General features: G+C 35.6%; 1 protein-coding gene across 1 annotated transcript; it reads right to left on the bottom strand.

The window, feature by feature from the left end:
• Nucleotides 1-5,095: 5,095 nt before the first annotated feature.
• Nucleotides 5,096-8,830, bottom strand: LOC104884715 (gibberellin 20 oxidase 1-D). Its single transcript, XM_010669401.3, has 3 exons — nucleotides 8,121-8,830; nucleotides 6,995-7,316; nucleotides 5,096-5,726 (listed from the first exon to the last, which is right to left on the bottom strand). Exons 1-3 carry the CDS (start codon nucleotides 8,681-8,683, stop codon nucleotides 5,442-5,444), a joined length of 1,170 nt encoding a protein of 389 aa, XP_010667703.1. The 5' UTR covers nucleotides 8,684-8,830; the 3' UTR covers nucleotides 5,096-5,441.
• Nucleotides 8,831-25,480: the final 16,650 nt, after the last annotated feature.

The following is a 25,480-nucleotide window of genomic DNA, read 5'->3' as shown; positions in this document are numbered from 1 at the left end:
TGGCTTACAATTTTACCAGATCTAAAAAAAATTGGAAGTAACTTACAACACTAGAAACTTCCTAAAAAATGAAAACTAAACCTAAATTCTGGAACCTTGCTTGAAGATCTCATTCTTCAACTCTGCAGTGCTATAGGCTTCTTGAAAATCTGATACAAATAGCAAGTAAACTATAAACCCATAAGTTAACTAAACCGAACTAGAATTAAAACTCTACCAAAATCAAAATTAACAAAAATAGGAAAGAGAAATTGAATTAAAGTCGGAGATTTTATCGAAATTAATCAAGGAGATCGAAAACAATCGAAAGAATTAGAAATTTTAGGGAAAGAGAGAGGAATTGGTATGCTGATAGTTTTAAGAGAGAAAAAAATGATAGGTGTTTATCCGAAAATGGGAGTTTGAAGAGGGAAGAATAGAAATTCGTTAAAGAAGGAAGAAGCCAACCTGAGAGGCACAAAGTTTTCGGAGTGTGCTGGGCCGATAAGTTGTTCATTGTTCGCGATTGTACTCAAGATCTTTAACTTTGTTCGCTTGTTCTTAAGTTTCGGATGATAGAAGATGGAAACTAGAAGAAGGGGATGGACTAAGGGAGATAGGGAAAGTAAAAAAGGTGGAGCGGTGCGGCGGTTAGAGTGGGAGAAGGAGAGAGAGAGAGAGATGGTGTAAGGTTAGGGTTTGAGGGTTTGAAAAGCCTCAAAAATTAAAAGGAGAAGGTGACTGACGATGTGTGTCGGATTGGCTTTACATTCGATGCACATAGTTAGTTCCTCTTATAACTGGGCCCAAGATCTGCATCGAGTTGGCTAAGTATATCCGACGCAAATCGTACGTAGGATCCGCAAATCGCAGCCATTTGCTTTCATGTTTTGTGTCGAATGCACCATATGTCCGACGCACATGACTCATAATAGCGCCGGACCTCCTTAGTATCCGACGCAAATGATGTTTCTGCGTCGGTTTTCCTGTTGTGCAACACAATTCAAGAGACGCAATCAACATTTTTCTACTAGTGATGAACTAGAACCCCTCTAGGGAGAGCACCGTGTGGCACCGTTCCTTGTTTAGGAATGCCTTTTAATATATTTTTATAGATATAGTAGAAGCATATGTGTCATGGATTTTATTAACTTATTGTAAAAGTTAATACGATAGAATTTTATATGGTATTTGTATAATATAGGTAAATTAGGTGGGTTTTATGAATGAGAATGGGTGGTTAGAGGTGAGTATTACTTTATTGTTGTTTCATTATCTACATCAAAGATGAGTTAATGACTTGATTAATTAAAATTGTTGCAATAATTATATTGGACGACTGAATATGAAAAGTGTTGTGATTAAATTGAGATGGAGGGAGTATAAGTAGTTATATCTAAATATTTTTTTACATTTCACTTAAACAAAATCTTGTTTAGAGACTGTCGGGCTACTTTATTAACAAAATGTTTTATAAGATGACCTTTTGTTTTATTTAAGGGGTGAGCTATAGAAGTTCATGAATCATGATAGGTTGAGGACGAAGTTAAATTGTTCAATTGTGCAATGAGAATAATGGCCAGCAAAAATTTGGATTAGGACATGTCAAATGAGGCTGGTGAAATCCATGGAGCAATCTTAGCATGTGTCCTTTTATGTGGGATAAATAAGAGAAACGACAATATTTTTTGTAATTATCTTTAGTTATAAACGAAGGCCAGATGAAGAGGAGGAATAAACACAAGGTTTCCACGTGAAGCGGGCCTTTAAGAAGGCGGGCAGTACACTAGCAATTAGGGAATAGCTTGCTAGCTTTCCTACGTATCTATTGTCTTCACTTGTGACTGCACTGTGTGCTCTTTCCAAACGTTCCATAATAGTACCATTATTTGATTGATATTTTTCTCCAAATTATAGTGTTCTACCTATGATTTATCATTATAAATCCATAGATAAGTTGTAATTATGTGGATACGTGATTTCAATAATATTCCTATATAATTTTTTTGGATAATTTCGCCTTATACTAATTATTTGAAGGCAACATCACATCTAAAAGTTGTATAAGGTGAAGAAAAATGGAATATTCGCAATCTTTAGTGAAGATCCGCTGAAAGCATAATAAAGATAATTTTAGTATTTTTTCCCCAGAAACAGGACCTATAACAAAAATATTTTTCTTATTGGATGACAGAAAAGATTCTCTATATTTTCTTTCACAACAGAATTATGATCGGATGGAGCTAGTTTAAATTATACATCTCTTTTTACTTAGCTTGTTACAAATTAAAATATATAAAGCTTCTTAAAGTTAGCTTAAAATGAATGTCAATAAATTAGTTTTATTTTCCGATTCTTGGTTTTAGGAGTAGAGCCACAAACGTGTGGCTAATTTAGGTATTTTACTGGCTGCATTAGTAAAGTGAGGTTGCATTTAACAATCATGTTTAATTAACATTGCAAAAATAGGTATTTACTATCCTTATCCACATTATAACCAACAATTTACTTCCACAATTATTTCTCTCACTTGCAATAAATGCTTCTCCAAAATGGTGATATTTTCCTTCCATGTGTATAAACCAATTGGTCCCCTTCTCTCCCACAATATGGGCCAATAAATGGCAGCCCAGGTCTACTTCCAATCAAGCCTAATCAAGTATAGTTGCACTTGATCAGCTCTAATAAATTCGTCCTACACTACACAATGATAAAAACGAGAAGACAAATTGACCATTTAGGACACATATCTGTGGTTGTAATTTTTACTTATGAGAGTAAAGGTTGGTTTGTAATTATTAGTTGTTAAAGTACGAGTGTAAAATATAATATTTTGTGAAAGAATCTCTCAAAATAGTTGTTTACAAAAATATAATTAGACAATAACTCGAATAAATTTTTTAATATAAAATTTATACACCATAATCACTACTCTAAAAATTATAAATTTTAGCTTTTGACAACTACTACTAGAACACTACTTCTACCACTAAATGCTACCCTCGCTACTAATTAACAAATACTCTTAGTTTGTCAATTAGTGTTCTAACTCGGCCAAAACATTAAAAGTTAGCTCAAAACATGCCCCCAACAAACCCTTATATATAGTTATATACCATCATGGTAATTTTTGCTATTTTTTTGTCCCCCTTTCGAAAAGTCGTGTTAAGATGAATTTTCTCTGTGCTGTCTTCGCATAGGGCACTTATCCGGAGGCCAGAGACAACAAGCCCCAAACCCACCCTCTCTAACAATATTGATACTTTTGCTTCCACCAAGATTTAAACTATAATCTCCCATATGGAAGATAGGAAACCATATTATTAGATCCAAGTATCTTTAATATGGTAATTTTTGCTATTATCTACCGGCTACTGTTATTAGTGGAGAGAGTCGGGACTTGTAGACGATTTAACTATCTGTTTATTTTTGTACTGCACACATACATAAACTGATAAACATCAATATAGGAATGTTGCAGTGTTTAAAGACAAGCACCACGACAAATGTTGAAAGTATTCCTTCACATACTATTATGTCACAACCTCCCAAAACTTCAGATATAAATATACAACCTCAGATAAAACAAATGACCAACATTTGCAGCTAATGGGTCTATTGATCTTCAATGGATTTTAGCAAACCCCTAGTTTCTTTTTGAATCATTCAAAATATTGGCGGGGTCCATTTTCAGTCTTGGAAGTATATACTAAAGTGTCTTTTACTTCCTAAGCCTATGTAAATCCAACTAACTAAACAAATGTGATTGGTTAAAATGCCAAATAAAATGACGTAGATTCTGCCATCATTACATCATTACTTTCACCAATGATAATTCACTATATGATAACACCTAAATTTTTTGTATTAAATACTAACCACTAAAAGTTAGTTACCACTCCCACTATTTGATGGAAGCACATAAATGAATTAAGTATCTATCTATTTTGTTAAGCAGAAAATTCATATTGATTTTTTTGTCACAATTTATTACTAGTTGGTATGATATATACAGAATTTTTTTAGATATTGTTTTTTATAAGTGTAACTTTAAATATAATGTAAGAAATCAACTGTTAATTAAAGTTCAATATGAATAATCATAGTTGCCTTTATTACAACATAAAGGGATATTGATTATTCAATCCAAATAAAACCAAACAAATTAGTGGGTCGAACACCTATAATGTAATTCATATAATAAAATTCTAAATATTTAAAGATTAGACTTAAAAAGCATTATATCAGTGGGGTTGACTCGTGCTTTTATATGTATTACCACTTTAAAAGTTTTTTAATATTAAAATTAAAACTTCTATATAGTTAGAAATTTTGTAACTTATAACCCGATTTTTACATAAATTTGAAGTTTTGGCTTAATCTGAAATATTTTAAAAGAGTCATGTGAGTTGGTGAACTTCGTCTTACTTGAGTTTACTTAGTTGGTGATTTTGCAATTTGGTAGTAGTGGTTTTAGGTGGAGAGCTGAAAATCATACTATTGTTGGATAAAAATATGAGGACATATAGTGTATATGAAGATGCTAATGTTTTCCGATTGTCATATTGGAGAGCACATGAAAATTGGACATATGTTAGTGCTATTCGGATTCAGCCAACCCAATCCTGACCTTAAATTTTAATGGGAGTCTCAGATTCTTTGACTAGTTTATAAATTCGAATAAACATGACCAAGAAGGAATACTCATAAGGACATCTCAAAGAAATTTTGGGAGTGATACAACTCGTCAAAGACTTAGTGGAACCTTTATCAATTTTAATATCTTTTTCTTTTTGACATTCCCATAATAAAGCTTTTAGATGAAAATAGTTACCCCACTTATATAATGAAATGGGTAGTTGTTTTTAAAATTTAAAGTTAAAGTATTGTGATGGTTAACTCAGAAAAATAATGGTGCGCTTAGAGTTCATTTTCTCCGTGAGGAAAAAAAAATTACGATATTTTTTAATTATATTTTAAGATTTTGACGAAATTTAATTGTCATAATCGCAACCAAGCATTGTCTAATAAGACAATTTTTCTGTTTTTAACTTATTAATTAGTCTGCCTAAAATCCTTGTATTCACAATTTAATATACAAAATCCACTCCAGACATAGATAATTACTATATTATTATATCAAATTTATACATGAAAATAAATATTGATTATGCCTAATTCTTTTGTTTCTTAGATTACTTGCCTCATCTAAACACTAACTAGTTTGTCTACTAAATTAAAATATTAAAAAACAAGGAAATTAAAGAAAAGTGCTAAATAAGCTCTTTAATTCCAGTCTGCAAACTACCTTGAAAAACTTTTTTTCTTTTCATTTATACTATTATATCATGCATCATGATCTCTCTCCCCTCTTATCCTCAATATTTCCAATAATCTCTCTTTTCTTTAAATATAGAAGTACTCTTATGGGATAATAACTTCCAAAATAGGTCAATTTTAGGTCACTTTTCCACTTGTTGAGTTGATCTTTGTTGTTGAACCCATTGAGAGAAAACCTTCAAAGTATTCATATCAGCTCTATAGTGCTTTTGTGTGAATTCCAGCAACAGAGGCCATGTAAAATCAGGATACACCCTTGGGTTATTCTCTTCGTCTACAAGTTCTCTTGGTGGTTTTACCACCTTATCCTTGTTTGGGCATAGGAAAAATGCTAATGATTTCCTTGGCTTTTCACTATTCACCACAGCTCTATGCAAGCAACTCTTGTATCTTCCATTTGATAACGCCTACAACATATATCGTTGGAAAATGTTATAATGGATTCCTAATCAAGCGATTATATAACAAATAATGAGCAAAGCATAATAACATAACACGATTATTGCCTGATTTCTCATACATTTTCAAGATAACATGATTCTAAAAATCGAAATACTTCATCCGTTTCATAATAAGTGAAACACTTCTCTAAACAAAACTCACAAATAAAAGAAGAGAAGTGTTTCACTTATTATGAAACGGAAGAAGTAATTATTTATGACTACAAGAGTTAACTACCATAATTAGCAAAACCCTTTGTAATTTGGCACCACCCAAAAAGATCTTGTCACTAAAGAAAATATTCACATCGCTATACTAGGAATTAGGATGTCCTAAAAAAAATTCGCTTTCCTTTTTAAGTTAATGATAAAGTTGAAAAGTCATATTTACGTGATTTATCTGAATTCCAGATAGTACTTATTTATTAGAAGTAAAGAAAAAAATTGATTTTTTTTATAAAAAATAAACACAAAAAGCTACTCCACTTTTGCCTCAGGGACAAGCAGGAAAAATTCTCCCGTTAAAGTATCAGATTCAGATGTTAACTATAAGGTGTAATTTTGTGGTTTTGAATCAATCAAAGAAAAATTCTCGTCCATTTTTTTTTTCAACAAAATGAAATAGAAAGAAAAACTTTGTTATACTTTTACAGAAGATGTTGGAGAGTGACATTGCACAAGTAATTATGTGACTAAAACGGGAGAAAACTATAGAATATAGATACGAGGAGATCAATTTATGGATTGAAAAGCATTATATTGCTAAACTTTAACCATATATTTTTTTTCCTTTAATCAATGAATAATATCAACATTACCCCTACTAGTTCCCTACATAGTACAATCTTGTTGCATTGAATTATTTTATATTTTCAAAGCATCATCCTTTTCATATTTTGTTTTATTAATTGATAATTAAAGATATAATACTTCCTCCGTTTCATTTTACTTGCTACACTTCTCAATTCACGAACTCCTAGGCAATTTTTGGAGAAGAGAGAGGTAAAGAGTAAAAAGAAAAGGGACCCATGTCACATGTGGGAAGAGAGAGATAGAGAGAGTTTATTGCCCAAAAAAGAAGTGTAACAAGTAATGTGAAACTTTTCATAATGAAAAGTGTAGCGAGTATTTTGAAACGGAGGAATGAAATCGTGAAAAAAAAAAGTGCAGTAACTTCTCAAAAAAAAAAAAAAGATGAATTCTTGATTGTTGAATGCTCCATGTATATTACGTACCATGAAAGTGTCACCAATGTTGACGACAAAAGCGTTGAAATTGGGAGAAATGGAACGCCATTTTCCATCAGCAAACACTTGAAGACCACCAACTTGGTCTTGGTGAAGGATGGTTAATGAAGTTGGGTCACAATGAGGGCCAGTTCCGAGGGTGAGGTCAGGTCTTTGACATGGTGGATAGTAATTCAGTCGCATCACTGATTCATGTCCTTCAAAAAATTCTCTAAAATGTCTTCTTCCTACTCCTAGGCTTAGACCAAGTAATTCCATGATTCTAAGTGAAAGTGTGCTCATCGCTTCGCAGTATTGTTGGTACGTTGTCCTGTATTAAGAAAATAAGATATTACACTGTTAGCGTCATAATTAACTAGTTATTTAAGATTAACAAACTCAGGATCTTGATTAATAATTAGAAGGATAAGGTCTTGGCAAGTCAACATACACTAGAAAGAATTTTTTTAAATTTATACTCCTTTCATCTTGTTAAGTTCTACTTACTTTAAAATTTTAATTCTTAAAGATTTTGTTAAATTGATACGATGTTCGAGATCGAACTCTGACCGTTAATAGAAAATTTTAAAAAAATAATACTATTATAGTATTTTTCAAGACGAATTCAATGGCATAACTTTTATAATTTTTATTTATTGTATTATAAGAGATAATTGTGATCAAAGTAAATTTTCGTAAAACGTAAATACCTTATATTTTAAAACGGAAGGAGTATATCTTAAAAAGAAACTTTTACTGTTAGGAAACTACAAAAACAATTATACTTAATTGTACATTGGAGACAAGGAACTAAAAGTTCCTAACAATTTTATAACAATATCAAACAAATAAAAACAAAGCCATTTAATAGAGCTTTTTCAAAACTACCTAAAATACCCCCATATATTTTTACACATACTCTCCAAAAAAAATCTCTATACTTTTCCCTTTGGTTAATTCCTATTATTATTGTTATGAAGAGAAGTTGTTCCTAGCAGTTAAAATGGGAAATTCGTCTATATGGGACCGTGCGAGGTTTAAGTGGACAGCTTGAAAAGAAAACATAGAAAGTATACATATAAAACGGACGAGGATTAGTTAGCTAAAGGCCAAGTAGCTAGGTAAGTTAACTTACCCCAAGTGATTGAAAGAATCACCAAATTTATTGTTGAAGTAATCTTGGACATGAGTTTTAGAAGATGAACTCTCCTGAGGAGAGTAGTTAAAGGAAAGAGTTTCTTTCCAAGGTAAATTACAAGAGAATCTACCAGTAAAACTACTAGCATAACCACAATGTTCTCCAAGCTTCCTTAGAGCTTTTTGCTTTAGAGACAAAGGTTCTTCAAAAAAGTCATCCATTAAATTATGGGCATCTTTGATTAAATCTCTTTCAACACCATGATTAACAACAAGGAAGAAGCCATGTTTAAGACATGCTTCGCCTATGAGTTTCGAGGCCTTTAAGGTTTCCTCAGGATCATCTGATAGAAAACCTTGGAGATCGATAAGGGGTACTGCTAATTCTTCGGGTTCAATGAAATCGGGTTTTTCACCATCTGGCCATATAAATTGTTGAGGTATATGTGATTGATGGTTAAGAAATGAGGCATCAAAAATAAGTGGATTGTTTTGCTCTTGTTTAGAGTTTTGGTAGGATTTTGGGGTAGAAGATAAATTTCTCATGCAATCAATAGCCATTGTTGCATGAAGTTTTTTGTTAAGAGTTGAAGTTTTACAACAAAAGAAAAAAAAAATGAGGGTGTTTTAAAGGGGAGGAAGAGCGTGGAACTTAGATGGAAAGGGTATTAAAGCCTTAAAGGTTTATGTTTTTAATGAGGAAAAGAGAAGAAACGTTAAGAGATCTTATATAGCTCTCCAAAAAGTTGATAATTTGCATAAAGGGCTTTCAAAGATGTGTATTTGCATTTGGGACGTATAAAAAATGGAAATGGCTCAACTTGCTTTGTCGTGTGTGGAGATTGACAGAGAAGCGTTTTCTAATGGAATTGGCGTCTGTTTGAGAAACAAGTAAATAATACTTCTACTAAGTATCTAGTGATATATGTCACACCTAAGTTTTTGTTTTTCTTTCAAATTTTTAAAACCAATCTTCTGATTAATACCATTTCATAGAACCATTTATTTAAGGTCCTTTAATAGTGTGTAAGTATTTTGTAGTATAATTTAGGGATGGAATAATAATAATAAATTAAAAGCTGATTGTAAATTGGAAAAAGTTCAACATTAATTTCTAAATTTAAATTAATTAGTCGGTTTTACATGCTCTATGGGTGCTAATCAAGTCGAGCAGTTCACGAGCTATTCAAGCTCGGCTCGGTCAACGCTCAATCAAAACTCAACTCGAATTGGCTCGACTCGAACTCAACTCTGCTCGAACCTTAACGAGACCCTACTTGACTCGTTAAGCTCGTGAGCAGCTCAATATTTTTCTTTTATATATTTCTCTAAAAAAAATATTTTATTTAATATAAAAGCTTTTAAAATTTTGAGAAATAAGGTGTAAGTTACGAAGCCCGGTTAATACTTACCTCATGCTCCATGCCTCCATGATCATACTTCATAAACTAGCAACATGAGTTTAAAAAGAAATAACAAATTTTAAAAAATGATTTTCGAGTAGTCGAGCTCAGGTCGAGTTGAGTTTCGAGTCGAGCCGCAAAAAGATTAACGAGAACAAGTCGAACAAGAGTTTGGCGAGTTTAACGAATCTGCGAGTCGAGTCGAGTAGGATTTTGGAGTCGAATCGAACAAGGCCCTGCTCACGATTGACTCGCTGGATTAGCACCCTTACCAGCAAAACATATCAAAATGACAAAAGTGTGTTGTGTGTGGTGTAGTGTTGAATAAACTCTTTTTTTTTAAAAAAAAGTAGGTAAAAATCCTAATCTTAGGAGAAGCACTATATAACATGGGGATTTTTAGAGACCGTAGCGCTCTATTTAAGTAGATCATGTCATCAGTTCAAAACAAAGTTAGGGGGCGTTTGGTTAGGGGGTTACAAGAAAGGGTAAGGGAATCAGTTGATTCCATTCCCTTACAACTTGTTTGGATTGGGGGTTTTGTTTCTCCTTTTTTCCCCTCCATTACCCCAAATCCCTCTATTTTGATTCCCCACTACCCCCTCCACTTAGAAATGGGGGAATGGAAAACCCTTGACCATCACCTTTGACCACAACCACTTTGCCATGGGAACCACCACCCTTGAACCCCTCCACCGGAAACTACCACTCCACCGAAAACCACCACTCCACCACCTAAAACCACCACCATCAACCCGAAACCACCACCGCTCTACACCCAAAACCACCACCCCACCACCAATCCACACCCAAAACCACCACCTAAAACCACCACCATCAACCCAAAACCACCACCCCACCATCACCGATCCACACTCGAAACCACCAAAGGCACTGCTGGAAACAAACACACCTCTACCCGAAAAACCACCACATCCACAAGAAAATCAACACCATCCACACGTAAACCATCACCATCCATGGAAAACACATCTCCCTTGCCGAAAAACTCTAGATCTACAAGAGAGGAGGAAAGAGAAAAAATGATTTAATGCAAAAATTAGTGGTACGAAGGGAAGGAGAAGGGGTGACGGAGGAGGGGAAGGGGCGGCGAGCCGGTGACGGAGGAGGAAGGGAAGGGGTGGCGCGCCGGCGATAGGGAAGGGGGAGAGCGATGGCGGCGGCGGGAAGGGGAAGGTGGAGGAGGGGAAAAGTTGGTAGTTTTACATGGGTGGTGGTAATTTTAGGGGAAAAGTTGTGGTGGTGGGAAATACTAGGGTTTCCTTTGATAATATCTAAATAAAGAACTTTGAAAATCAAAGGGTAAACCTTTCCATTCTCCTTGTAACCCTTTCTCAAATCCTTTCCCTTTCCACTCAACTAACCAAACTCCCCCTTAGTTTGTAAGAGTTTGATAAGAGTATGATACTTTATATTTTAAAATACAATTAGGATTTTCAGATTTTGTAACTTTTATAATACTAGAATATAATATGGGCGTGTTCGACACAAGTTTTTTAGTAGCTTTTAGTGTCTTGACTCAGTCAAAACACTAATTAGAAAAAATAATAGTGTTTGGCAAGGTAGTGGTGTAAGTAGCTTTTAGTGGTACAAGTAGTGTTTTAGTAGTGTTTGTCAAAAGCTTCAATTTATAGCTTTTGGGGTAGCTTTTAGTAGTGTATAAACTATATGTTAAATTTTTGTTTGAGTTTTTAACTAGTTATTCTTAATAAACAACTACTTTGACAACTTCTTTTACCGAACATCAATATTTTATACCGATACTTGGACAACTAACAGCTACACACCAACCACTAACAGGTACCAGCACAGTTAAAAGCTACTCTCATAGCTAAAAGCTAACCCCACAGCTACGGTTGCCGAACACGTCCTATATCTTTATTATATAAGTAAAGGGGAGAGGTGTGGTGTCTCCCTATTAATTGACTATATTATCCTTACTTTTCTAATTATATCAATTTTATTTAAATTTTTTAAATAATAGTGGATAATCAATCACTTAAAATGTTTGCCATTTTTAAAAACTACAATTAAAACAACTTAAAATTTTAGGTTAAAAAAAAAGGAAAGACTAAAAAAGCATACAATAAAAACAAAGATAATATATTCATTTAAGAATATCAAAATCTTCTATCAAAAGAAAAAAATTGCCAAAAAAAAAAAAGAGTCAACAACAACATTATACATAGAGGAACAATAAGATTAGATCAATAACCTATCTGAACTTATTTTTGTTGAAAGTACTCCCTCTGTTTTTTTTTATCTTTCTCACTTAGAATCTTGGCACTATTCATACTTAGAGAGAATCTTCTCAATTGTTTTCAATCTATAAGAAAAAATATAGTCATGTGGGGTCTTGTTTGAATCGTCTCAATTAATACATTATTTATATTCAATCATTATAATTTTTACTAATATATCATGAAAGATATTTAAGTTCAAAGAAGTGCATTGGGAGATGCGCACAGAGAAAGTGAGAATGATAAAAAAAAAACAGAGGGAGCAACTTCTAATAAGTAGAGAAAAAACATAGCCTTTATTGAAAAAACTGTCAAATTAAACTACTATAATAAGTTGTCGCTGCATGTATTGCGTGCATGTAAAATTAGCTCCTCGACACTACGAAATATAGCAATGAAAAAATTATCGTCACACGCATCGTGTGCTTAGAAAGCTAGTTATAAATATATACTCCCTCTTATTTTAGATAGAGTTTTCATTTTTCTATTTATCTGTCCCAAATAGATTTCTCATTTTCCTTATTTGATATGGGTCTATCAATCAAACAATTATTAGCTTTTTTTTTATTATATTATCCACTTGTCCATAAACAAGACGACTTGTAAAGTGACCGACATTTTTTCTTCTCAATAAGAATTCATGAATAGTGTACCAACTTTAATTTTTAATTCTAATTTAATACAACCAAAGGTTCTACTTATGATTTCTCCTTAATAGTTAATACTTGTGCCCAAAAGAAATGAAAACTCTATTTAATGATGAGAGGGAGTATTAGATTAAGAAAAATGTTACTTTCTCCGTTCTGAAATAATTGAAACACTTCTCTCTTTTATGTTATATTTTTGGGAAAAAGTGTTTCAATTATAATATTGCAATTAATTGCACATAATCAAATACTAGTCTTACAAGTAATCAACCGTGGAAATACTTAAATTGAAGTGATTGTTATTGTCAATAATGTGTTTTGTTGGATATCTTCCTTTTCTAAATTAGACCCATACATGACTAATGGTAAGATCTGTATTTGCTTTATAAAGAAAATGAGCTCAATCCTATGAATAATAAAAGTTGGTGACTTTACCAAAGATGTTCTATTTATTGTTCATGATGGAATTTGTATGTGGAAGTTTGATGGCTTAGATATTTTAGAATAAATTATACTTCTTTGATTTGATAATGATAGTCAAAGAGTAGGAAAAGGTTGACTTGATTTTTTTTGTTGAAAAATATTTTCTCTTACTCTAGAGTTGTAAAATAACTCTACAAGGTAGAGTTTGAGCAATATCAACCATTGAATAAAAAATCAATGGCTCGTATATTCTCTTTCCAAAATTCCCCCTATTTTATTTCATCAAAATCCATCCCTAAATCTTTCCCTCCCACCGATACGAGCCCTTGTTTTTAAAATGTATGGCTCAGATACAACTCTACCTTGTAGAGTTCCACTAAAACTCTAGAGGATCCAGACTCAACACAATACAATACACATATTTATACTAGGCAAATGTCGGATGTTTTCACAGAGTTACACAATACATAGATATTATATTCTTCTAGATCTTTCTTTTTCTTACTTAAGATTTTTTAGACTAAGATTATTCTAGATTGTTTGTAAACTACATTTTTTATGCTACATTATAGGGATATCTTCCTAGATTTCTGTAGATAAACCTTTTCAACACTCCCCTTTTATCTAAAAATCTTGAAAATTCTTAAATTTTCTGATCCTTGTTGGTACTCATGTTACCAACTATCTTACTGATGCTCGTGTCACCAGCCATCGTCTAAAATATTTTTTCTTCAAATTTTCTTTTGTTTGTTAGTGCTCATGTCACCAATCTTTCCCGCTAATGCTCTTGTCATTAGCAAACTTCAAAATAAAGTTTTTTCTTGATTTTCTTCGCCAAAATTGACAATCTCATTATTTTTCTTGGTCCTCTACATGAATAAACCTTTTGCATTCCCATCATTGTGGCTTTCCTTTGCACCAACAATCTACAGTATCATGGTTAGTCTTTTTTGCAAATATTGCAGGAAACTTTTTAATTCACACCTTTTAATCTGAGTGAGAGAGATGTCTGGGATGTATATGAAAATCGATAAATTAATTGTGAGAAATAGTTTCAGTTTACGGCAAATCAAGATGCAGGCATTATTGAAGCAACAAGGGTTGCGGGCACCGTTGCCAAAGAAGTCATCGAGTTCGATTATCATTGAGATGGTCGTTCTGGAAGAGAAGGCACATTCAACGATCATGTTGTGTCTTGTTGACGACATCATCACTGGAGGAGGAAATCACATCTGGTCTGTGGTTGATATTGGAGAGTTTTTACATGACAAAATCTCTAACCAACAAGTTGATTAATCAACTATGATTTTGCTATTTAGTCTACGCATGATGAAGGTACACCTTTTTGGGATCACATTGATTAATCAAATATGATTTTGCTAGAATTGTGTAATATTGATGTTAAGGTGGATGATGAGGATGCTACTCTAATTTGGCTTGTTTATTTTACCGTTCTCATATGAGAATCTTGTGCAATATTTTATTGTTGGTAAAGATTATGTGTCCCTAGAAAAGGTTAGATCATCTCTTGTTACTAGGAAATTGCGCTATAAGGCATCTGGCAGTACATGTACAGATAATCAGGCTTCTGGATTAGTAGGCAGTAGCAGTAAAGGACATGGAAATTATGGGAAAAAGAATTTTAGGAAATCTGAAAATTCCACAGGGGGTCCTAACCCTAATGATGTCTGTAATTACTGTAAGGAGAAGGGACATTGGAAGAAGGAATATCCTAAGAAGAAGCATCAGAAAAATAAATTTGCAGCAGAAAATTTGAATTCTGAGGGTAATCTTACTTTAATTGCTAATGAAGAATCACATTGTAATGATGTGTGGATTCTTGATTCTGGAGCGTCGTATCATATGAGTCCTCGTAGGGAGTGGTTCACTGCTTATGAATAGGTATATGGGAGAAATATTTTAATGGCTAACAGTGCAGTCTACAAGACAGTTGAAATTGACTCCATCAAGATCCGGACATATGATGGTATATTTTGCACATTGAATAATGTTAGACATGTTCCACATATGACCAAGAATCTGATTTCACTTAGTATATTAGACAGTAAGGGGTCCAGTTTCAAGCACTAGTAGAATAATTGCTTATTGTGGTGGTCATTAAGTGGCCTATCGTTGCGGTTTTGGCCGAGCAACAATTAAGGACGACGCATCAATAGCTAATTATCTATTGTTGTGGTTAAAACCCACAACGATAGAGCAACCTATTGATGCGGTTCCCATCAAAAACCGCAGCAATAGGTATGTTTTTCAATATAAAAAAATAGAGCCTATTGCTGTGATTTTCAGTAGGATCCGCAGTAATAGGTACTGGTATAGGTAAAAAACAAATAAATTTTACTCTTTGCCATCAAATTTTCACGAAAACAATGTAGGAACAAAATAAAACACTACTCATTCAAAATAATGACAAGAATGCTTATTCAAAATTCAAAAACATAAAAGATACACAAAATCCAATACAAATAAGAAAAGAGAATCAAAATAAAAATATGAAAAAAATAACCAAAAATCAAAAACCTAAATCATACTGAATCTGAAAAAAATGAAGAAAAAAAACAAAAAAAAATGAAAACAAGATCTAGAGATTCGCGACAAAGAACGAGATGTATTACGACGACAACGTTGACCAACGATGATTAGGTTGACCGACAAAAAAGTTAAACGACGATCGAGCGCGAGGTTTTGTTGGGGACAAGTGTCAGGCTACTGGCGGCCGACGAGCGCGGGCTTCGAAGGGTCGAGTCTTCGATATGGTGATGTGAATCGACGAAGAACGAGAATGAAACGACTTCGTCTTCGTCTAATGAGTTTTTGAGGAACGACGAAGACTTCGACCAACAAAGAACAGATCTCGAGGAGGAGAGAGTGATACCTTGATACTCGGATTGAGGAACGACGAAGAACAGATCTCGGATTGAATGAAACTTTCACCAATTTTGAGGAACGACGAAGAACAGATCTCGGATTACCATTTTTGGGAAATTGGTACTAGTTAAAGGTACTGGTAATACAGGAGAGTAATATGTTTGTGAAATTGGAGCCACAAGGAAGGAAGAGAAAGCGAAAGGGAAATGAGAGATGGAGAATGAGAGAGAATGAGGAGTAAATCCCGTGAAAGAATGAGAAAAGGAAACGAAATGACGCCGTGAGGGAAAACAACGCGGCATTAAAAAACCCAATTCCTAAGATAAACATTAAAAAATCCTAATGGCCCTATTGCTGCGGTTTCTAGAAGAAACCGCGGTAATATATTAAAATATATATTTTTTAAAATAATATTTTAATTTATTGTTGCGGTTTCCACCCAGAACCGCAGCAATAGATTAAAATATTATTTTGAAAAAATATAATTTAGTCTATTGCTGCAGTTTTCACCCAAAACTGCAACAATATGTTGATTTTCGATCTTTCTTTTTCTTTTGACGTGGTTTATTGTTGCGTGTGGGTAAAACCGCAACAATTTAGCCGCAGCAATAAACAATTATTCTACTAGTGAATTGTGGAACTTTGTACATCTTGCAAAGTTCTACTCTCTCAGGTTCAACTATTGTTGTTTCATCTGAAATTCAGAAGGAAGATATGACCAAGCTATGTCACATGAGACTTGGGCATATGAGTGAGAGAGGAATGCAAATTCTCTCCAAGGAAGATCTTCTGGGTGGCCACATGAGTTTTGTGAGCATTGTATTTTTGGAAAACTACATCGTAACAAGTTTCATGAGGACATTCATAGAACAAAAGATACTCTTAATTATATCCAATACGATTGTTGGGGTCCTTCACGAGTTGGGTCTTGGGACGTCACATATTTTGTATCTTTCATTGATGATTTTTCAAGGATGACTTGGGTGATCATAATGAAGTCAAACGGTGAGGCTTTCAAGAAGTTTAAGCAGTGTAAGGCTTTGGTGGAGAACCAATCTAGGAATAAGATCAAAAGGCTACGAATTGATAATGGTTTGGAGTTTTGTTTGTTTGAGTTCGATGAGTATTGCAAGAATGAAGGGATTGCTAGGCATCATACTGTCAGGGATACACTACAACACAATGGTGTAGCTGAACGAATCAATGAGACACTTTTGGAGAGAGCTTGGTGAATGCTCTCTAATGCTGGGATGACTAGAAGGTTTTCGGGAGAAGCTGTTACCCGTTAGTATAACATGCTATCTGATCAACCGTGGACATCACTCTGAAAACACCATATGAGATGTGGCTACGTCCGACCAGGCGGGGTCGCTTACTTTAGCAGGTGAATAGAAGTAAGGAGCCCGATCGGGCTCCCTTAGCGAATTACGACCGGGTAACAGCGCTCGATCGTGCCCGAAGCATTAATAGGCTTGAAGAAAATTATCGCCCGACCCGATCGGATGGATGTCAATTTGATGTACACGATTTTCTTTTGGGGTTATTATTATATTATAACCAAGGTCTTTAAGCCATCATTAGTGTGAAAAACACATCTGTAATTTGTTTTCCTCAAAATCAATAAAGTTATTCTCTATCTCTTTCCCGTGGACGTAGCCAACACATTTTTGGTGAACTACGTATAATATGTGTGTTCTTTATTGTTTTCCGCATTCATTATTTGTTCTTTCTCACTTCTGTTATAACAATTTATGTGAAAAAGAAACTGCTCTATATATTGAAAATACAGAGGAATTCGTAGGAGTCCATATTAGGTAGATTTACAAAAATGCTCACTTTTCATAAATCAAATAGAAAAGAATTTTCCAATTTATTAGTCACATCAACAATATGTACAAGAATTTTTTTTTTGCTGACAACATAAAGATAAGAACAATTTATCGCTTATAGCAAGGGATAAAATTTGTCAACCCAAGTATGGGAGGTCTCGAGTTACGCAAGACCCTCCCTTGTTGGCCTTTATAGAGCTTTTATTGCCAAACTCGGGTGGAAAGTTGTATCAAACCTAGATAGTTTGTGGGTAAAAAAATTAAGGATAATATCTTTCCGGCTCTACCCTGTTGGGATATAATCGTAAAACTAAAGATTCTCCAATCTGAAGAATCCAAACCCAAAGAGAAATCCTCGGCAAAGGCATTAGACAAAAAACCATAAATGGAAAAGATATATTTTTTTTGGATTGATAATCAGATTTTAAATCAAAGTCTCATTAAAATCCTCAATATTATAGCAGAACAAGTAGATCTGAATTTAAAAGTGGGAGATCTTCATCCATCATGCGTGGGACCTCACCAGACTTCAAGGCATTTTACTTACCCATTTCGTCATCTCAATATCAAAGGTGTTTTGTTATCTCATTTGACATGAAGGATGTTCCGATTTAGGGACTCACTTTCCATGGTCATTTCTCAGTTGAATCAGCAACTAATCTAGAGACAAAGTGGCCATTTTGCTTAATATAAGCACCATATGACCCACTTAAACTGCAAATATTCATATGGCAAGTATGACATACTAACCTTGGTGTAAGAGATAACCTCTATATAAGAAACATACTCCTTTTTATTTTATGTGCCTTGAGCAATCACCATGCTTGGACGAGCAATCGTCTTTTATGTTTTTGTCAAACAACAAGAGAATTATGGTCTCCCAATTCACTAAGGGTGATTATAACAAATAATTCCAAATGATCCATACATTAAGGAAATTTTTTGTCTAATCTCAAGCACCAAAAAGGTTTTATGGAGAAATTTATTTTCCTAATCTGGAGCCTTTGGAATGAAGAAATTGGAACAACGATAATACAAACGTCTACAAAACATACCATTGATCTTATTTTGCTTATCACGAGTGGCTTTTTCGTAGCGTGATAGACTCTCTTCACACCTCAGTTTCACCCTTAAGGGGAGCACACCCTCCTTCCAATCCTCAAAACAATATCCATGTTACACGGGAGCCACCTCTCGTGCCTTTTATGAAACTAAATTTTGACGGCTCAGTTAGTAACACTTTAGCAACTGGCAGTGTCATACTCTGTAACTCCACTAATGATCTTTTCAAGGCGTGTACTAATAACCTAGGAAAGTCCAGTGTCTTCATAACCAAAGCATTAGCTCTTCACAATGGAATCATCTTAGGTATACATGAAAAGTAAGAAAAATAAAGTATCATCAAGGGTGACAATTAATTAGTCAGTAATGCATTTGAGGCCTATTATGGAGTCCTCCTTGACAAATTGATAACATAATTACGCATATTTAGCTTTTTCTTAGTTCTTTCTACAATTGAAAAATCAATTATATTTTTAAAGAAGCTAATAGGACAACTGATTAGATTGATACTTCTATCGTTATTAATTTGTGTAATAATTCAAGTTTATACTCCACCCTTATACATGACACATTAGAATTTTCACTCGAGAGAAAGGTCTCATAATATTCTGTTTTTTCTTTACTATTAAAAAATAGAAAAAAATTCTCCACATAGTCCGATCATTAAGTTTTAATCAGATTAATCTTAAATACAAAGAGTTTAGTCGATCTCACGCCAGAATGGAAGCTATCTTACCTCTTAGGAAATGAGTTAAAAACCAAACGGCGTTGGAACCAAAATTGATGCTCTGATCAATCATCTGTTTTCAGCAGAAGAAATTAAAGGAAAAAAAAAAAACAGAAAAGTGTCATACAAGACCAAAAGTCTCTGCAAAAAAAAGAAATTAAGATTGAAGGAAAAGGCTAAACACAATATATACTCCCTACCTGATAGGAATATATCTTTAGAGGGAAGTTTCCCTATATTTGTTATTCTATGTATAGAGGTTTCCTTATGTGTATACATATATATATAGTGTAAATCATCAATGAGAAGGCAATAATTTTACCCTAATCTTATTCTTAACATGGTATCGGAGCCCTAATCAAATTTTTTTTTCCTCTCTCTCTCTCGGCCGTCTTCTTCATGACAGGCGACAAATCTTCCGGTGACGTTGCTTCACCAAAACTTGATATCACGAGCCCCTTTTTTCTTAGCCATGGTGATCGCCCTGATGACTATATCACACCCACTCGTCTTCGCCAAGATAATTATGATGATTGGGCTGGAGATTTACAACTCGCGCTTCAAGCTCGACGAAAAATGGCTTTTCTCGACGGCACCATTACCGGCCCAGTCGCGCCCTACACCGAGTCTGACTGGCTCACCGTGAACGCCATGCTTGTCTCCTGGATCATGAACACCATTGATACCGATGTTAAAGGTACGCTCACTAAGTTTAGTGAGGCTCGTAAATTATGGCTTCATCTTAAAACCCGATTTGCTACTGTTAATGGCCCCCGAATTCATCAAATAAAATCTAGTATTGCGCGTTGCGAACAAACTAAATCTATGAGTGTTTCCACGTATTATGGTAAATTAAATGTGTTGTGGGAAGAATTGTCGAAACATGAACCATTAATTACATGTACTTGTTGTTCATCTTGTCATGCCGGGGCTTATCATGAATCTCGTCGGGAAACACAAAAATTGCATGAATTTCTTATGGGGTTATATTCTGAGTATTATGCGAGGTTGCGCACACAAATTCTGTCGACCGAACCCCTTCCTAGTCTTGACCGTGCGTATCACTTGGTGGTCCAAGAAGAGCATGTGCGCACCGTCAAGTCTTCGGCCGACGAGGCTCCTGCAGTCCTCGGGTTCTCTGTTCGCGCACCTGCTGGGCGTGGTAAGGGGTCCACGGACCGGTCTCCTTGCTCTCATTGTCATAAGATGGGACATGATGTGTCTAGATGTTGGACGTTATTGGCCTGTTCTCACTGCAAAAAACATGGCCATGATGTGAGTACGTGCTACGAATTGGTGGGATATTCCGAAGGGTCGGATCCCAAGTCTCGTGTTTCTAAGCCCTCGACTGGTCGGGGTCGTGACGGGGTGAAGGCTACGGCCAACGTCGTGGCTGGTTCAGTTTCGGCTTCTTCTTCGGGTGATGCTCCTTCCACTTTATTTACTCCCGAGCAATGGAAGGCTCTTGCTGGTATTTTTGGCTCTGCCAAGGTTTCTGATGATCGTCTTAGTGGTAAGTTTCTTTCCACTTCTTGGATTATTGACAGTGGTGCTACTCATCACGTTACTGGTACTATCTCTGGCATGTTTGATTTGGTTTCTATCTCTCCATGTCCTGTCGGTCTTCCCAATGGTAGCACTGTTGTTGCTACTCAGAAGGGTTCAGTGAAGTTGTCTGCATCTATCACTCTTATTAATGTTCTTCTTGTACCTCAGTTTGGCTGTAGTTTACTTTCTGTTGCTCAACTTTCTAATGATTTGCAGTGTTTTGTTCAATTTAACTCTTCTATGTGTGCTATACAGGACCACATGAAGGAGCTGATTGGAACGGGTCGTAAGGTAGACGGGCTTTACTACTTCAATGGAGATGACAGTGTGCATGTGGCAACTGTAACTGGGGCATCTTCTGAGTTTGACTTGTGGCATCGTCGTATGGGTCATCCTTCAGAGAAAGTGGTGAAGTTACTACCTCCTCTATGTGGTCATGTAGGTCGTTTGTCGAATAAAGCATGTGAGGTTTGTTTTCGTGCTAAGCACACTAGAGAGAAGTTCCCTTTGAGTGACAGTAAAGCTAGTCGTATTTTTGAAAAGATTCATTGTGATTTGTGGGGACCTTACAGACATGTATCTTCTTGTGGTGCTCGTTATTTTTTGACTATTGTTGATGATTTTTCTAGAGCTGTTTGGGTTTATTTAATGGAGGATAAAACTGAAGTGTTTGGCATGTTTATGAGTTTTATAGCCATGGTTGACCGTCAATTCTCTCAAACTATTAAACTTGTTCAAAGTGACAATGGTACTGAATTCAATTGTCTACTTGATTATTTTTCTGCATCTGGCATTGTTTTTCAAACCTCTTGTGTTGCTACTCCTCAACAAAATGGGAGAGTAGAACGCAAACATCAACATATATTGAATGTGGGTCGTGCCTTACGTTTTCAAGCCAATCTTCCTATTTATTTCTGGGGGGAAGTATTCTTGCTGCTGTTCATTTGATCAATCGTACTCCCTCTCCTCTCTTAAATAACAAATCTCCCTTTCATGTTCTTTTTGGCTTTACTCCTGCATGCTGCTATTCGTACATTTGGGTGCCTTTGTTTTGCTCATAATCACAAAACTAAAGGTGATAAGTTTGCTAGTCGTAGTCGGAAGTGTGTTTTTGTGGGATATCCTTTTGGGAAGAAGGGGTGGCGGTTGTTTGATCTTGATACCAAAGAATTTTTTGTCTCTAGGGATGTTAAATTTTTTGAGGATGTGTATCCGTTTGTTTCGCCTGATGATGTTAACATTGATGCTCACAATTTGGTGCCCCATACTGATTTTGTTCATGATGATTTCGCTGACTCTCTTGATCTCACAAATTACTTCTCTCCAATTTCTGAAAATTCTGTTAATGAACCCACAAAAGAGCCCCCCCTTGTTCCTTCCATTGAACCCACAAATGAGCCGCCTATTTCTTGCCCAAATTCTCCTCTTTCTCATGACCCGTCCCCATCTCCTCATGTCCAGCCCACCGAAAATGCTGCTCAGTCCACCGAAACTGCTGCCCAGCCCACAAACTCTCTCGCCCAGCCTCACAACTCTCTCGCCCAGCCCGTTAACTCTCTCGCCCAACCCCTCAATCTCACTGACCAGCCCACAGCTAGTCAGCCCAGTTCCCCTGGGCCACCCGTGTCCTTGCTGGGCTCATCTGAGCCGCGTGTTACTTCTTCGCCCAGCGTGTCATCTGGGCCCTCGTCCGTCTCTTCGGACTCTTCTTCTACATTGGGCCGTGGGATGCGCTCTAAGGCTCCCTCGGTATTGCTCAAGGATTATGTCACGCACACTGTTGTTTCTGCTGGCCCGTCTGTCTCTACTTCCTCTCCATCTCCTCCTTCAGGTACTCCTTATCCTATGGCTCACTATATAAATTGTTCAAATTTTTCTGCAAATTATTTGAAGTTTGTTGCAGCTGTTGTTTCTACTTCTGAACCGAGGTCTTTTAAGGAGGCTATGAGGAGTGATGCGTGGAAAGCGTCCATGTTGGACGAAATACAGGCCCTAGAGGCCAATGGTACTTGGACATTGGAGGAACTCCCTCCTGGAAAACGTGCTCTGGGGAGTCAATGGGTTTATCGCACTAAGTTTTTGTCCACTGGTGCAGTTGAGCGTCTGAAATCTCGATTGGTCGTTTTGGGTAATCATCAGGAAGCTGGTATTGATTATACTGAGACATTTGCTCCTGTTGCAAAAATGACTACTGTTCGGGCCTTTCTTACTATTGCTGCTTCTAAGAATTGGGAACTTCATCAGATGGACGTTCACAATGCTTTTCTTCATGGTGATTTGGAAGAGGAGGTTTATATGAAGCTTCCTCCTGGTTTTGCCTGTTCCAACCCCAATCTGGTCTGTCGTCTGCGCAAATCTCTCTATGGTTTGAAACAAGCCCCCCGGTGTTGGTTTGCCAAGCTCGTCACTGCGTTACGAGATTATGGTTTTCTCCAGTCCTACTCTGATTATTCTCTCTTCACTTATACACGACAGTCTGTTCAGCTCAATGTGCTCGTTTATGTTGATGATCTCATTATCTCTGGTAACGATTCCGCTGCTCTCTCCTCCTTCAAATCTTATTTGTCTGATTGCTTTAAAATGAAGGATTTGGGTCCCTTAAAATATTTTCTTGGGATTGAGGTGGCTCGTAGTTCCTCCGGCATTTTTCTTTGTCAGCGAAAATATACTCTGGATATTATCGATGAAACCGGCTTGTTGGGTTCTAAACCGAGTGGGTTTCCCATTGAGCAACATCATCGTTTGGCTCTTGCTTCTGGCCCCTTGTTATCTGATCCTGCTGCATATCGTCGTCTTGTGGGACGTCTTATTTACTTGGCGGTAACTCGTCCTGACTTAGCCTACTCAGTACATGTTCTTTCTCAGTTTATGCAGGCCCCGCGTAGTGAGCACTGGGTGGCTGCTCTGCGTGTGGTTCGCTATCTGAAGGGCACTCCTGGCCAGGGTGTTCTTTTGTGTGCCGATGGTAATCTTTCATTACAGGGTTGGTGTGATTCTGATTGGGCTGCTTGTCCCATTACCCGACGTTCTCTGTCAGGATGGCTTGTCTTCTTAGGTTCTTCTCCTATTTCCTGGAAGACCAAGAAGCAACCCACGGTTTCTCGTTCATCTGCTGAGGCTGAGTATCGCTCCATGGCCTCTCTTACATGTGAGTTGAAATGGTTGAAGGCGCTTTTATTGAGCTTGGTATTCAGCATCCCAAGGCTATTCCTCTATACTGTGATAGTCAGTCTGCATTGCATATTGCGAAAAATCCGGTCTTTCATGAGCGCACAAAGCATATTGAGGTTGATTGTCATTTTGTGCGTGATGCCATTGTTGATGGTCTCATTTCCCCTTCGTATGTTTCCACCAAGGCGCAACTTGCAGATATTTTCACTAAAGCACTTGGGAAAACGCAGTTCGATCTCTTGTTATCCAAGTTGGGCATTCTTGATCCTACCCATGTCCAACTTGAGGGGGGGTGATAGGAATATATCTTTAGAGGGAAGTTTCCCTATATTTGTTATTCTATGTATAGAGGTTTCCTTATGTGTATACATATATATATAGTGTAAATCATCAATGAGAAGGCAATAATTTTACCCTAATCTTATTCTTAACACTACCCAACGGCCAACAGTATACTTCAATTGTGAAGTACTTCTTCACTTTTATTTACTTTTCTACCCATTCTAATTGGCTTTCTGTATCAATAACTTTAATTTGATACTCCCTCCGTCCTAAAATATAGTTCTCATTTCCCTTTTTTCACGGTAATTTTATGCAAGTAGAATATAAGAGGAATATTAAAGATTTTTTGTTTATTTAAATAAATGTGATATGGGAAAAGATGATTTTAGGAGAGAGAATGGAGAATAATTGGTGAGAGAGTATTAATTGTAACATTTTGGTTGAATAAACAAAGGAAAAAACAAAATTCAAGAAGCAATTAAATGATTGGACACGGTTTTTCTAGAGAAATTACGAAAAATTGTGAAACTAAATATGGAAATGGGAACTATATTTTGGAACACCCCAAATGGAAATGGGAACAATATTTTGGGACGGAGGGAGTATTATTTTTCGTGCTATTTAATGTTTTTTAAAAAAGAGTCATATAAATGATATAGAGGAATTCAATCCCAATTTCCATCTTGAGCAAACCCCCCCCCCCCCAAGATTTAATCACTAAGCTAGTTGACATTCACTAGTGCTATTTAATGTAACATTTCATTCTTTTTATATAGTACGTTGACACATATTGACGTTGACACTATTCACATACTCTAGTATGATTATCTTTTGTGATGTAAAACTTAAGAAAAAATATAGTTATGTGAGATATGATTAGACTAAATCTATAATTTTAAATTATCAAATTTTATAATTTTACTTATTGATAACTAGAGATATTAAGGTTTAATTATTGCATTGACAAAGCATGCATAATAAAACGTGTCAACTAAAAAGACGAAGGAAGTATATGTTAAAAAAAAGACGGAGAAAGTATTTGTAAAAATCTAAAAAGTTTATTCGTAAAGATATAAATTGATAAGAATTTAACCAAATCCTATATTGTTATTTTAGTCT

The sequence above is a fragment of the Beta vulgaris genome, chromosome 3 (assembly GCF_026745355.1).
Source record: "Beta vulgaris subsp. vulgaris cultivar EL10 chromosome 3, EL10.2, whole genome shotgun sequence".
Taxonomy (NCBI): Eukaryota; Viridiplantae; Streptophyta; class Magnoliopsida; order Caryophyllales; family Amaranthaceae; genus Beta; species Beta vulgaris.
This window is presented reverse-complemented; position numbering and strand designations above follow the sequence as displayed.

Excerpts from the sequence above, each read along its gene's own strand:
- LOC104884715 (XM_010669401.3), bottom strand. The coding sequence starts at position 8,683 with ATGGCTATTGATTGCATGAGAAATTTATCTTCTACCCCAAAATCCTAC. Across the intron at positions 7,317-8,120 it reads GATTCTTTCAATCACTTGGG|GACAACGTACCAACAATACT; the intron begins GTAAGTTAACTT and ends TTCTTAATACAG. Across the intron at positions 5,727-6,994 it reads ACATTGGTGACACTTTCATG|GCGTTATCAAATGGAAGATA; the intron begins GTACGTAATATA and ends TATATGTTGTAG.